At 44.1% G+C, this 15,660-nt stretch overlaps 1 protein-coding gene across 1 annotated transcript in view; it reads left to right on the top strand.

The window, feature by feature from the left end:
• Positions 1-35: 35 nt before the first annotated feature.
• The window catches only part of MSI2 (musashi RNA binding protein 2), a 534,424-nt gene continuing 518,799 nt past the window's right edge, over positions 36-15,660 (top strand). The window contains exons 1-5 of the mRNA XM_042782154.1: positions 36-97; positions 391-431; positions 755-836; positions 1,535-1,619; positions 5,502-5,543. Coding sequence (XP_042638088.1) covers positions 36-97; positions 391-431; positions 755-836; positions 1,535-1,619; positions 5,502-5,543 — 312 coding nt within the window. The remainder of the gene's footprint in view (positions 98-390; positions 432-754; positions 837-1,534; positions 1,620-5,501; positions 5,544-15,660) is intronic.

Here is a 15,660-nt window from a genome sequence, read left to right as displayed (position 1 = left end):
GGTTTTTTGGGGGTGGGGGGCGGGGGGGCTCAGATATGGAGGCAAATGGGAGCCAAGGCACATCGGGCAGCGCCAACGACTCCCAGCACGACCCCGGGTAAGTTTCCAGCCGCTGCCCACCGCGCCGCCTCGGGCGAGCTCTCCTTGCAGCGGCGGGGACGGCGGTGCGCGGAGCCGGGCATCTCCAGCGCCCCCCCGCCCCTCCCGCATGCCCCCCCCCTGGAAGTTACACACCTTTGGATTGCATTTCGCCGTCACCTTCTCCCCTACCCCACCTCCCGGCTCTCGCTCGCTCGCTCCCCCCCGCTTTCCTTTTAGCTTTTGTAAGTTACACGTCAAAATGGCCGATCTGACATCGGTGTTCACTTCTGTTATGTTTTCTCCCTCTAGTAAAATGTTTATCGGTGGACTGAGCTGGCAGACCTCACCAGGTAAGGGAGGGAGGGGGGGACGCCTGGGTCCCCCCCTTCTTGGCTTCTTTATTGCTCTTTGTTATCCCGGCGTAGGAGCCCCCCCCATTGGCTCCCCACTTCTCCTGTGCAAGGTTATTTTTTTAAATAGCAAATCCTTTCCGAGCCCTCTATGCGACCTCTGTTGCCGAATTTCCCCCGCGTGTGCAAGAAATGCAAAAACAAAACAGAATAACAACAGAAAACTACTTTTGGTTTTTGTGCTTGATCAAAATTTGCATTGCTTTTTATTTTCCCCACACCTTCTCTCCCCCCCCCCCACCTCTTTCTTTCTCTCTCCACAGATAGCCTTAGAGACTATTTTAGCAAATTTGGAGAAATTAGAGAATGTATGGTTATGAGAGACCCCACTACGAAACGCTCCAGGTAAACCATTCTCTTCTGGATTTTATCTTTATTTTAGAACAAAGTTTGAGTTTTATTTTTGGAGGTGTCTTCGGAAGTAGCTGAGCGGATTTAGAATGGGACTCAGGCTTGTGGATGGTTTCAAATGTCACCCTATCCCTTCCCTCCCATAACCCTAAAGGTTATTGTTAATTGGGGCTCAACTCTGGCTTCAGAGATGCCCATGTCTCCGCTTTAAATCATCTTCCCTTTGCTGCCTTTTTCCTGTTTATAATGACATTTAGCTTCATTCACTCTTCACAGAGTTTTTATTTTAATGTGTGCTTCCTCCATACCCCCAGCTCCCCAAACTCTTTAAGCTCTCTCGTAGAAAGGTAGGTGAAGCTCTTCTAAGTGCCAGGCTTTCTTCAGAATAAAACAAAGCGTTAAGAAAGGGATGGGAGGAGGGGGAGAGGAAACTGAGGTGGCGAAAGAGTAGAGACACTAGCATTTTCCAAGTTACCTCCCCCGCCTCCCTCCATTCTACTTCCCCCATTAACCTTGATATTTTCTCTGGCGAGGTGGTGGGCTGCAAGAGGGAGAGGAATTGGGGGATGGTTGTGGGATGTGGGGGTCGGTGGGGGGCAACTTTTGCTCTCCATTCTGCATTAGGTCTCACTCCTCGTTGCTTGTAACGGTGTTACATTTTCTCGTTTTTCTCCCTCTTTGTCTCATTTCAGAGGCTTCGGTTTCGTCACGTTTGCAGACCCAGCAAGTGTAGATAAAGTATTAGGTCAGCCCCACCATGAGTTAGATTCCAAGACGGTATGTTGCTTTTTGTTGTTGTTGTCGTTCGCCCCTTTTCAAGAGCGGTCTGGGCATTGACAGCCTCATTTAAAGGGACAGCGCCTTCTTTTGCTTCTGTGCTGGGAACTGGGCACTTCAGGCAGAGCTTGCGAGTTGACTCAAAGTTTGCTGTGATGGTTGGGTTTGGGGTTTTCTTCCTAGAGCCTGCCTCACTGCAGCTTCGGAGGCTGCCAAGTGGCGGCTTGTGGGGGGGCCGATGGTCCGGTTTGTGGAGAGGCTGTCTTCCCAGCGAGGGACCCTGCCGAGAAACTCCACCCGAGAGCAAATGCAACTTTTCTTTGTCAGCCGAGCACAGCACACGATACCAACTGTGGCTGTGGGAACTGGCTTTTGGAAGGCATAGCCTACTTCATGGTTGGGGGTGGGAGGGGGTGGGAAGGGACGGGAAGGGGGGGCGCTAATCGTGATCTTGGCAACAGGTTCCTCTTGGGGCGCTTTAGTTTGGAATGAGGTTTAAGAAGGGAAGGAGATGGCTCCTAGAGCCGGCTGGGCATTCAGTGGATGACTCCAGATGGCGTGGAATCTAAGGCTGATAAGGCCTTGGGTTTCAAAGTGATTTACACCGCCCCCCCCCCACCTTTTTCCCTCAGATTTTTAAATTTGAGTGTGGCTACTTTTCTAGAACTTGAAGGTTTCTAAATCCAGAGTTGAGAGGGGACAAATCTCTAGGTAAAAATCAGAAGAGGAAGGGGGAAGAGTGCCATTGTATTTCAGTTATTAGTTGAAAAGTAATTTAATGGAAGAGGAGGAGGAAGGGGAGTTACAAGGTTTTCTTTAGCTCCTGTGTTGGCTTTGTGACTCTCCTCCCTTCCTTTTTTGCTTATTAGAATTTTCCTGCAATTTTGTACATCTGGCCTATTGCAGGGACCCTGAGGTGACATTGAGATGTGGTGCTGGGCTGCGTGACACTTCTTTTATGTGTGGGGGAGTAGTGGGACCCAGCAAAAGTCAGATTCTAATCCTGGCTGCAGGTTCCTAAGTTGCTCTGTGACCTTGGGCAAGTCACTCCCTGCCTCTGGACCTCAGTTTCTTTTTCTGTAAAATAAAGCAATGGAGTGAGATGATCTTCCAAGCCTCTTTTGACTCTGACATTGAATGGAAGAAAAGAAAAAAAAAAAACCGTGGCAGCCTTTGGTGCACTTGAATTGATTTTGCAAGTTCAACTCCTTTCTCTGATCAAGGAGGTCAGGTGTGTACCCCTCCCCCAAAAAAACTGATCCCAAGGGGGAACAAAACCATATACTTTCTTAGTTGCTTTATTAATTGTTCTGGACTTGTCCTAGCTTTTTTTAGCTTTTTTTTTTAGCCTTTTTGCACTTGTAGATAATTTCAGGGATTTGTGGGATGAGAACGGATGTCTGAAGAATTTTTTTCTCCTTGACTTTTTGGTTAGAAATTTTTAAAGGCTACTACAATTAAAGAGAAAAAGCATTTTGAGGCAATTTCAGGAATTTATTATGCATTCACCCCCTCCCCCGACAAAAATAGTATTTGCTTTGTATAGTGGTTGATGGGGTCATAACCCTCAGTATCAGTTAGTTGCAAAGCCTGCAGTCTCCCCCAACCTTCCTCACCCTATTGTTTGTAGACTGTTTTGGTGGCTATTATTTAGTGTAACCTAGCTTTTGACTTTGTTTCAACGTTCAGTGCAGGAGGCTGAAGCGATTGGTTTATTGACATGGAAACGAGGATCTTGTTTACCGTTACCTTAAAAGCTTTGTTTAGGTAACGGCCATTCACATCAAAAATAGTACCCTAGTCTTTTCCTAGAGGACTTGTAGATACAGTAAGTAGAGCTGTACTTAACTAACTAATGTTTTAATTTTTGGTAGTTTTTTTTTTTTTTTTTTTTTCCAAGTAGTTGACAGGGATGTGCAAAAGGTTGGGATTTGCCATACTTAATTTGACCCACCCGTTCTCTTAGAGATCTGGGGGTGCAAATTGCACCCTGAAGGACACCAATTGCCGTATAATGCACAGATTGGGCAACACACAATACAGGAGTTGTGAATTGGCTTTGAATTTTGTAATTTTAGATTGTTTTTGGAGCTCGGCTTGCTTCATGGCCCCTTATCCTGTCAGCTCCTGGCCTCACCTTTTATCCCATAAACAAGGTGACTTTCATCGTTGCACTTGTGTGCTGCTCAGCTAAAAAAACAAAAACCGAAACTTTGGGAGATGTGTAGAAAAAGACGTACCTGTCTCATGTTTGGTCAACAGAATGGAAATCCGCACCTGTTGTATTTCTCTTGTAGACAAGCTGTAGTGAGTGCTGAAACACGTGTAGATGCGGTACTGTTAATATTTATGGAAGGGTAGTTTCCTAGATCCAAGAGTGTTGTCTGTTTTCGTTTTTGAAAAAGTAATCTCTCATTTCTCAGGTGATGCTTAGAGTTAGAAAACATGCTGTAGACTTTTATTAGGTCTTTAAGCTGTCTTAATAAAAACAGTAAATCCTTACTGGCTGGGGTCCTTGGGGATGGAAGTCAGGGAACAAATGAGCTATCTGAGGTGTGTCCCCCCTTCCCTGGGCTTTTCCCCAAAGCATCACTTTTTCCCCTAAAGCATCACTGGCCCCCCTTAGCTGGGCAGAACTGAAAACAAGGTTCAGATTTACATTTTAAAAGGGGAAAATTTTAATATGAAAGCCAGAGCCTATAAATAAATAACTTATAGCAATATTCATGCCACTCTCCCAGTTGAATTTTACTCAAAGATTTGTGACATTTAGAAATCTAATGAAAACCAACAATGGAAATATATTTTACTCCTTCCCTCCCATATTATCCATTCAATAACTGTTTTGTGCCCTCAGACCAGCCTGTTAGATTCAAATGCTTTTGTGGGAGGTTTTCTTTTAGTTTTAAAGCCAGTCTGATCGACAGTCACGTGCTCTGCAAGCCGCTGATCTGGAATATAGGAGGTTTTTCCATTTGGATCATGGTGGGTTAGGGAAGTACCCTAATTATTACACTAGATTCCCCCCCACCACCACCATTATTATTATTTTTAATCCTCTCTCCATGATGGTATTTCTTTTCTAATTTGGGTTTAGGATGCTCACAGACAATCCCCCCTACACACACACACCATGGACCACGTACTTTTTAAATCCAAATGAATTTAACTCCTGTGCTTCTTTTCATTTAATTTTAATACTATTTTTTGAGAACTAAGTCAACCTTCAACTTTTGACACTTGTGTTGTTTTGAGTATAACTACAGAACCAATTCTCTTGAATTAATCTCAGGTAACTTGGCTTTTGCTAAAATGAGTGAATTAGTTTTAGCAGACATCCATCCAGTTGTGTTGGATGTCTAAGGGGAGTTTTTGGATATTGTTGGTTTTTAAATTTTTGCAGTCCCCTTTCCTTCTGTGTCACGTTTAGTTATCAAAGAGAAGAAATACCATACAGATAGCTATTGCTGGAAGATACTTAGATTTAATTTGCAGGTTATGATGGTTTTTCAATTATAATGACGCTCCCATCTTTTCTCTCAGCCATGCATCACTAATTAGATGCAGGTACCATTTAATATTCAGTGTCTGGAAGAGAGACCCTTGGCTAAATATCACGTGAGATCGGGTTTGTTAAGAGCATCTCACATTGGAAATACATGGTAGGACATTTCAGAAAGGCGAGCTAGGTTTGTTACATTTTAGGAGCGATGGTTGAAGTTCAGATCAAAGTATAAGAAGCTATTAAATTTCTGGAGAAGTTAGTCAAAACGCTGGGTTATAAGCCTGAGAAATGAGTGATTAATAATTAGGTGATTAATCATCATTTCTTTTCTTTCCTTAAAGTATCGCATTGACTCCTATTTTTCCATTTTCCCTCAGATTGACCCCAAAGTTGCATTTCCTCGTCGAGCACAACCCAAGGTAAGTAGGAGAGTCAATAATAGGATTTTCGCACTCAGAGATGGTTGCCAAGGATTTCAAGTTTCAAACAGGGGGATTGTCAGTGAACCGTTCAAACCTGGTGCACGCTGTTCCCTCAGAGTATCAGCATGTGGCTGTGAAAGTCCAGGGCACGAGTTTTGTGAGATAAATGTGCGTCTTCAAGGTAGCTATCCCGAGGTGGGTTTGGGGCATCATTTGGGGGCTGGGGCAGTGTGTTCCTTACTGGGTGGACATGGCTCTGTTGGTTGCAATATTTATGCAAGCATTCTATTCATTTTCTAAGCATTGCCGAGATCGTATTGGGAAAAGATGAACATTTCCTTGTGACTTTTTTTGGAGGGTATACTTTTGAGGCCTTATAACTTGGAGTTTATGGAGAGGAGTTAGATTTAAGTAAACAACACGTACTTTCTTGGGAAAAAAACAACTTTGTAGACCCATAAATCCCTAAATCAGAGAGGATGCAGTGACTGTCTTGGTTTCAGGCTGGTTGGATAACTCAGGGCATACTTGAAACCAACTGTACTTATTTGTACAAGTGCTGGTTCCTGGGCAGAGAAGTTTTAAAAATGTTGTAACTTTGCAGGAGTGGCACTACAAGACTTGCTTAAAGCATTAAGATAGGGCTTCACTTTTTAAAAGTGTGTAACTAACAGTTTTCTCTCACAGTTGCGCTTAGCCTAAGGTTAAATGTACAGGGCTATGGCTTAGTGTTAAATTTACACTTTGTAGTTACACTTTTTTCTTCCCTATGTAACACTGAAGAGTTACTTTTTCTGTATCTTGTGGGCGTGGTACTCTTTTAGTGAAAGAGGAAAAGTTGAAGCTTCTCACTGGATTTTAAAGGGAAAAGGCTTGTGGCTTTAAGACATTGAGTTTGTTTCTTTAAGCACCATCTCCCAGAAATGGAACCTTTCAGTAGCATAAAAGAAGGACAGTTTAGCACGTTACTAAAGAAAAAGTTGGCTGTTTTGAGAATTTCAGGTCTGTAGCCCTCCATGTCTGGTGTGTGTATTAGGTATTAGTACTGCCCCCATTTTATAGATGAGTAGACTGAGGCACAAATGTGCCGAGAGATGGTCTACAAGCTGCCTCTAGAACTGGACCGTTTACTGGTGTGCTGCCCTGTGGGGATACCGCTGTGTTATGGAATAGGAGATGGGTTCAGAGAGGTCAGCACAGGTCTGTCCCTTCTTTTTTCCCTTCTTCCTTTCCTTCTTCTTTTTTAAAGAAAGAAACACAAATCTCTAAGTAAATGTGAAATATTTTAAGGCACTTTTCTGATGTTTAAGCAAATAATAGGAATTAATGAACCAAAGAGGTTAGATTATTTCTGTATTTAGCATAAACTTCAGGACTATCTTAACTGTTTAAATGCTGCTTCTGAACTGTGTGTGATCCTTCACATACTATAATGCTCCTCAGAATCAGCAGTATTCTGGGTTTGGTAGAATTACTCTTTTTTCTGTAAGTGTGAATCTTCAAATTGCAGGGGTAGTCATTTGATCTTCTAGAACTAGGGTCAGATTACCCTAGGGGGAAACTGGAAGAATTCTTGATTTGGCCAAAGTGCAATGGCTCCTTCTCCCTCTTATTGTTCCTTAGCGCCACCCCCCCTTTAAAAGCAGGAAAGCAGTATTTCACTTTAATATACTATGGTATTTGGCTTTTCAGTGATGCATTCAACTTGAAAATGAGACAGAATTTTCTCCAGCTACTCAAAATGTATGTTGTTCACCGCACCCTCCCGCCCAAGTAACCTTGAATCTGGTTTGTCTTTAGGTGAACTGTCAAACTCTTCGATGTGAATTATGTTAAAGCAGTTAGGGGAGAACATTTTTCCATGATGTTCTAGGGATTTAATAATAATACCTTATTTTTAATGACATCTCACTTTACAAAGGAGTCTTCCATCCATCATCGTCATCTGAATCCCAGCTCTGCTGCGTTTGATTGCTTTCTTTGAGCAGGTTTACGTCTCTTGGTCTCAGTTTGCTGATCTGCAAAATGGGGGTGATGACAGTAGGTCCTTGTGAAGAATGAAAGAGCCACATGGTGAAGGACTGGTAATTCTTCCTTCTCATTATTAGTGTTGTTGGTTTAATCGTTGTTAGCAAGCGTGACTGCTGGGTTTAGATCCAAGTTCAGCTGTGTGTATTTGGGCCAGTTGTTTAACTTCCCAGAACTTTGGTTTCCCTTTCTCATAGCATTTTTCTACAGATTAAATAGATTAGCAAAGGTAAAGTGCTTACAACTGCTTAATAAGTGCCACACGTATGCTGTTTGCTATTTTTAGTAATATTTTTGTTAGGTCCTCACAGCAGTTCTGTGAAGAGTTCACGTGATAATGAGACTTAATGAATTTATGTGCCAGGCACACTTCTAGGGGCCTTATGCATATTTGGTACTAGTTCTATTCCCATTTTACAGATGAGGAAACTGAGGTACAGATGGGCTGGGAAGTTGTCCAGACATAACAGGCCTCTGCCCTTTAGTGGTATGCTATCCTGTGAGGGTGTTGTTCTGTTAATGGAGAGCAGAGAGAAGTCAGTAGGCTGTGAGGAACAGAACCACAGGCAGCCTGGAGACTATGAAGTTCCTATGCTTCAGGCTGGTGATTCACACTCCTTCTATGATATCATCCCATTGTGTGACACTGTCTCATGGTATCTCTCCATCTGACCCCTCAGGGCATCCTTTCAGATGGTTCTGGGGTTGCTCAACTCTACTGAGGCAACTGGGTAATTGATGAGATGTGTCTGTGGTAGGGAGTTGGGCCCGGTGGAGACAAAGTACCTTCTCTGTCTACGGTTATTTTCCTATAGAATTTGAACCTGGCTGCTGGGATCTTAGACTGAAGTTAGTGTGGGGGTCAGAAATCGGCTGGCAGGAGTAGAGACTTGTCAGTCAAGCCTGTTTTATTTATTATTTATTTATTTCCCTTCAAGAAAACGTGTCCGTGTTAGGATCACAGTGGCAGGGGAACCGTGCCTACTCATGGACTTGGTGAGGAGCTTGTAAATGATATGTCAGCGTGTGTTTCAGTTAAAATTCATTTCTCTGCTTCCTGGCTGTCCCTCCTTGCTGACACTTGCCAGAGAAATATTCCGTGGAGGTGTTAAAACAAGATGAGTGGAAAGAAACTGTAACTTAATACAAAAGGAAATCCGCGGCAGTGAAGAACAGATTTCATATTCATTCTGTCATAATATTCTTTAATGTAACATATAAATAAAAATCTGGTTTGATCAGAATTTTAATGAGCGACAGAGGGAAAGGTTTTGAATCCTGCAGTTCATTTATCCCCCTTTACCATAGAAATGCTCACATCTCAAGTGCAGTATAATGGGGTTTTATTAACTAGTCAAGGGGCGACTCTGGGGACTAGTGGCCTTTAATTAGTGAAGTGCCTTTTGATCAGGAGAAACAGATAGGTCCATTTCGTGTCTTCCAATTTCTCCTGATGATTATTTCATTTTGTAAAATATGTAAAAGGTGCCCCCCCATCTTTTTAAAAATTAAAATGGTCATGCTACTCTAAAAAGATGACTTAATTTGAAGCCATTGGAGAGGGGAGGATGATTGGGATTAGTCATGTCATGTCTTTTCTTTGGTCCCTTTGGGCAAAAACAGTAGCTGCCTAGAAGGGTTTTGCTCAAGCTTGTGGGTTCTTTTCTTTGGGTGGAGACCAGGACCCCCCCTAGGATCTTGTGTCAAGAGTGAAGCCTGGGGTAGCTTGACAGCTGTCTCTTGAGCATCTCTGTGCGTTAGACAGACCTCCTCACTGCTGCCAGTTTCCATTGTGCTCTGCAAGTTTTAGAGGCCAGAACCTTATCTGTTTGTTGGTCAAGGGCGATTTCATTCCTTTAACCTAACTCCAGCTACCTTCACATGAAGCTGAGTAACCATGGGCAAGTCATCTAACCCCTTTCAAGCCTCATTTTCCTCTGCTGCAAAACGGTGATAGTAATAGTACCCACCTCATGGAGTTATGTTGAAGATGAATGCAAAATTCTTTGCTGGGAGTCTGGCACAAGGTCAAAACAAATGAAGCAAACTCCAATGCAGTTGGCATTAAGTTGATTCTGACTCATGGTGACCTCACGTGTGCAAGGTAGGACTGTGCCATAGAGTTTTTATAGCTGTGACTTTTGGGAAACAGATCACCAGGCCTTTCTTCACAGGTGCTTCTTGGGTTTGAACCACCAATTTTTCAGTTAGTAGCTGAGCACTTAACTGCACTACCCAGGGGCTCCCTCCTCTCCCCCCAGCAAATGTCTGCTGGTTTTTTATTATTATTTTAATAATAATATTTAATTGTGTTTTCAGTGAAGGCTTATACAGCAGTTGAGGTTCCCATTCAACAATTTCTACACCATGTTGTTCAGTGACATTGAGTTACATTCTTCACAATGTATGAACATTCTCATTGTTTCCATTCTGGGTTTTTTTTTTTTTTTTAAATCTAGTTTTCCTGTTTGCTTACATTCTCATCTTTGTTTTAAAGTAATTATTGACCATTTGGTCTCATATAGATGATTTTTTTTAAAGGACCACAGTACGCTGGTATTATTTTTCCGAGAATTAAAAAACTTATAATAGTGATAATGGCCTAAGAAAAATCTAGATTGGAATGGAAGCTCCCTGATGGCAGGGAGCTATTGATGGTAGGTGTTGAAAAGCTTTGTTGAATGAATGAATTAAATCTAGTCTGCTTTTTCACCTCCGAGCAGCCCAGTGAAGTCTTGTTGGATTGTCCCAGGCCACACGGTTCACTTGTGGCCAGTTTGAGCTAGAAGCTGATTTTCCTGTTTCCTGCTTGTCGTCTGACACTGGCTCCAGGGCCCTGGAAGGTTCTCTGCTAAGCATGCATCTCGATGGTGTAGTGGCTGCTCAAGATTTTACACGTACCTCCTGTTCCAGGGGAGTGGTTTCTTGGCAGCTTCTCAAGGGCGAGGGGTGAGTTTTCAGCATCTGGCCTTGCCTTGCTGCCGCGGGTCAAGTCACTCAAGCGCCTTGCCATCTTGGATGGTCTGCAGCTGTCATCTTGGCAGCCACAGTTAACGGACCTGCCGGTGGGTTTCTCCTTCCCACAAGGATGTGGTGGTGTGTCTGCAGTCCTTTTCAGCAGCCGCAAGGAACTTGCAGGATTAGTGGCTTAGCTTCTTTCTTGTTGGTGGAGTCAGCAGCAGGTGGCAGCTCACGGGGAGGGGCTCCTTGTCCTACAAATGTCCTTTCATGGGTTTAGCCTTTCCTTACATGCTTCCATGTCAGTGAGAGGGCAGGCTACTGAGATGCTGGGTTTTTTGTGCAGGGAGAAAGGTACTCTCTGAGGAGCCAGCTGCTCACCTTGAGTGCCCTTGGGGCAGCATCCATTCCTGGTATCCTATTTCATATTTTCAGACCTGAACCTTCCTCTGCTGAAAGCCCCCAGAACATACAAGGGACATGTAGTTCATCATCTCTTTCCTTTCATTTGATCTGATGTGTTCCTATAACAAACCAACCCCAGACCTGTTTCCGTCAAGGCGATTCTGACTCATGGCAACCCTATGTGTTACAGGTAGAACCGCAGGGTTTTCTTGGCTGTAATCTTTATGTAAGCAGATTGCTAGGGCTTTCCTCCGTGGTGCCACTGAGTGGGTTCGAACCGCCAGCATTTGGGTTAGCAGCCAATCACAGACTGCTTGTGCCACTCATTGACCTTGTTCATTTAACGTGAGCTTGTTTAATAGGTACTAATTGCTGTCTGGGGAGCTCTGGTAGTGAAGTGCCTAAGGCACTTGACTGCTAACCAGAAGGCTGGAGGTTCAAACCCATCAGCTACTCCTTGGCAGGAAGGTTGGGCAATCTACTTCCGTAGAGATACTGCCTTGGAAACCCAAGGAGGGGTCACTGTGAGTTGGGTCCGACTTGATGGCACATAACAACAACAACAACAATTGCTGTCTGTGTACCCACTTTTTGGAGGGATTCAGGAAACCCTGTGTCTTCCTGATGCCCCACTGAACAAAATCTGAACTTCTTAGCGTGGTAGTTAAGGTCCTTCAAGAAGTGTACTGGGGACAGGGTGTTTTTCCAACTTATCTCCTACTCTGCTGCCTCTAAGCTGAGCTTCCACACTTCCCTGAACAGCCCCACCTCTGCACTATCCTTCCTTCGCTGCTTCCCTATTCACATCAGACCTTTCTTCCAATGACCAGCTTAACCCTCCCTACCTTGTGCATGAAGCTGACCTTGCTCCTTCTTAGAAATAGGACTTTCTCTGCATTTCCAGCATTTTACCTTTTGTTTGGTACCTCTCCCACAATAGCAATATTCATTGGGCTCATACATCTGTTAGGAGGTATGGTGCGAGGCACTCATTCAGTCATTCATTCATTGACTCACTGAGTGTTATTGAGAAAAGCACCTCCTGTGTGCGGCTTTGGGGATGGTGTGGACAGTGAGATAAAGTCTCTGCCCTCTTGCAGCTCTTTAACTCTAGAGGAGCAAATAATCAGTGAGCAAATATGTACGTAACGTGACATCAGGCATAAAAGCCAAAGCAGGGTAAGAGTGATGGTGGAGGTGGGGATGGACCAAAACTTTTAATACATCCAGTTGCCACTTGCAGTAATTATTTCAATAATTATTTATTGAGTTTCCGTTCAGCTGGGGACTGTGTTAGGCACTTAGTTCTGAGTTTCATAGTTATTTAGCTTCATGCCTTATTGGCCCTACTGGGTGGTAAGTTCAAAGAGCATAAGCATATAATTCTAATTTTAAAAAAACAGCTCTTGATATTGTGCTTTTGCACACTCTCCATGATTGTTTTTAGATAGACTAAATGGAAAATGGCAAAGGAGACACAGTCCTTATCTTCAGGGATCTTGCCTCTAGGTTGAGAGGAGAGAGACCAGCTGTGACACAGGAGAGATGGGATGAGCACACAAAGCCAGGTAGAGATGGCATTTAGAGGAAGGAAGAACTAAGATAGCTTCTTGAAGGCATCTTTGCTCAAGTTCCTGAAAAACAGGTAGGAAGGAGGGCAGCAGTGCAGTGTGAGACTAGAAAAAGGCAGGCTGTACAAGTGTAGCAACGGGACTCTGTGTAGGAGAGTGGCCGGGGTCAGGGCCAGGTTGTGGAAGGCCTTGAATGCCAGGCAAGGCAAATGAGTTTGTGCTTTATTTGTGCTGGGGAAGCTGATGGGTATGTATGCAGAATCATGGGAGTGCTTCATAAGGGTGTTCTCTTCTGGACCAATAGAGATGCTGAGGTCACTCATAGGACTGGTTGATACAGTTTCATAGAGAACTTTCTATACTGGACCTGTGGCTTACATTTAGTTCGTGCTGGTTCTCTCTGGCTGTACATAGACCCTTACTTAAGGAGCCTTGGTGGCACAGTGGTTAAAGCACTTTGCTGCTAACCAGATGGTCATGGTTTGAACCCAGCAGCTACTCCATGGGAGAAAGATGTGACATTCTGCTTCTGTAAGGATTTACAGCCTTGGAAACCTGTGGTGCAGTTTTACTCTGTCCTATGGGGTTGCTAGGAGTTGTGAAATCTACTTGATGATGATAATGGGTTTGGTTTGGTTTATAGACCCTTCTTTAGGTAGGTACCACTCCTGATCTTTGGGGGTGTGGCAGCTTACAAGGAGCTCTGTCATCCTCTTACCTCCATCTTCTATTTCCCTCTCTTCTTCTTTAACAAGGGACCACAATACAGGCAGAATTTCAAAGCTCTATGCTTTGTCCTTGTCTAAGCCTTGATCTTCACCACACCATGTGTAGGCAGTGAGATGCCGTATCTTGATCTGGAAATCATGAAATGCCTGTGTGACATTGGAGAGTGGCCTGATCTCTGATTTCATGGGTCTTGTCTGCCTAGGGTCACCTTTGGGTGAGTGGCTGGCTGCCTGGTGTGAATTTTAGAATCAAGACCTCTGCTTTCCATGTAGCATGGGAGGTGAGAAGTGTGCTCTTGGGACCAAGCACCCTGTGGTATGTTGAAGCAGCAGCCCATGGTGGTTGGTCTGGGCTGAAACGGGTACCTTCTGGGCCTCAGATGTCTCCCATTCTCTTTCTCTTGGGAACGGAGATCGCACCAGACCCTCAACCATATGGCAGGTTATTCTCAGGGCAGGTGCCTGTCATCCTATTTCTGTATTTTAGTTACGTGATTTTGAATACTCAGAAAGGAAGATCATCACTCGAAATAATGACTGTCACTTCTATTGGGTTAGTGTGTTATAGGCACAGTACTAAGCCTCTGTATACTTTATCACTTCTATTTAATCTTTAACAACAATCCTTTGCGGTAGTCTGTATTATCCCAGATAATATGATGAATAAATAAACTAAGGCCCAGAAAGGGTAAGCAACTTTCCTAGAGCCACAGAACTAGTAAGGGTCAGGGCTGGCCATTGCGCCAAAGTCTGTCTGAATCCCAAGGCATTGCTCCCTTAACCAGTAAGCCCTGCTGCATCCACTGTGAGTGGGTAGACCTTAGATCTTCTACTTTGCTGGCCTTTGTAAAATGCTCAGGCTGAAGAATAGGATTTGCTGTAGTCTGGCCAGGAAGCTTCAGGTTTGTTTCAATTGCCTTGTTTTCTGAGAGCCCGTTTAGCATAAGGGAGCTCTGTGGCACAGTGGTTAAAGCACTGAGCTGTTCACCAAATGGTTGGTTTGACTCCACCAGCCACTGCACAAGAGAAAGATGAGGCAGTCTGCTTCAGTAAAGATTTATACGTAGCCTTGAAAACCCTATGTGGCAGTTCTACTCTATCCCATAAGGTCGCTGTGAGTCGGAATCAACTCAGTCTCAGTGGGTTGTGTGTAGTTAACTGCCACTTGCCAGCTGTGGAGTTTTGGACACATCATTTCCCAGAAGCCTGTTTCTTCTATAAAATGGGGATATCAGTAGTCTGCATCATGGCATTTTTAGGGGATTTAATGAATTACTGCATATACAGTACCTGGAGAGATACATACATGCACATAGTGGGTGCACTGTCAGCACCTGTTACTGTCTGCAGGAATGACACTTCTCAGGTAACAGGAGGACCTTATCTAGCAGCCTGTGGGTTGATTAGCACTGTTGCCCCTTTCTAGGGATGATGGATAGGGCAGCAAACAGAGATTTGGAACATTCTCTGTCAGTGGAATGGCCTGCTCCTGGGGTCCTGGCTCTCAACAGGGAAGGTAGCATGTACCCTTTATCTACAGGATGCTTGGTGGGCATTAGGAATGGGCTGCTTTTTTCTGTGTCTGATGCCTGTATTTTTGCTCCCTCTAAGAGTGAAGTCCTGGGGAGCAGCTCAGGAACAGCTAAGACCCTGCTGTGTGAGAGGTCTCTCGTGAGCCTTCTTTCTCCCCGTGCCTGGGGGTAGTTCCACCAATGACTGATCTGAAACCATCACATTCATTTATTTGTCACTGGCTGTGTCAGGCAAGTTAATGCTAATGGATTCTTTTTTTAGCCTGTTGTCTGGGATGAGTTTCTCCCAAATGTCCTGAAATCTAAGGCATTAGGGGAATGTGTAACTTTTATGGCAGGGGAGGATTTAAAAGACAAATAGGGTTTTGTGCACAAGGGCCTTACATTTAGGTTGGGGTTTGCCAAGGAGGGGGATGTTGGCAAGCATCGAGCCATCTTTTTAAGAAATCCATTCAGAGCACTAAATTGCTGTTTCTGTTTCAATTATGTGACAATTTCAAGGGTTTAGAAAAGTCTAATAAAATGGTCCTGATGATGCAGGCTGGGAGAGGACGCCGTGGAAGATCCAGGAGAATAAATTCCTTGGGGGTCAAGAGATTCTCTTTCCTGCCACCTCGGGCCTTCTTTCGTCTGGGTTTTTACATTTTTATTGTTTTGAAGGGCAGAAAGCTTTGTAGGAATGTATTCAGGGCTTCATCCATATCCTACTCAGATGAATTACTCTCTTTGGGCAGTTGCAAATAGATAGGCCACCGCAGTCCAACTAGCTTTTTTTTTTAGCTGCCATATTGTAAATGACTTTCAGAACAGGGTTTGTGAGTATAGAGATTCTGAATAAAGCGCCAAAGAGAAGAAACTGGAGGCGGGAAAGGAGTGAGGACAGGGGCCCTGT

Source organism: Orycteropus afer, unplaced genomic scaffold (assembly GCF_000298275.1).
Source record: "Orycteropus afer afer isolate SDZICR_OR568_19922 unplaced genomic scaffold, OryAfe1.0 scaffold00249, whole genome shotgun sequence".
Taxonomy (NCBI): domain Eukaryota; kingdom Metazoa; phylum Chordata; class Mammalia; order Tubulidentata; family Orycteropodidae; genus Orycteropus; species Orycteropus afer.
Note: the sequence above shows the minus strand (reverse complement) of the source record. Positions and strands in the feature narration are given on the sequence as shown.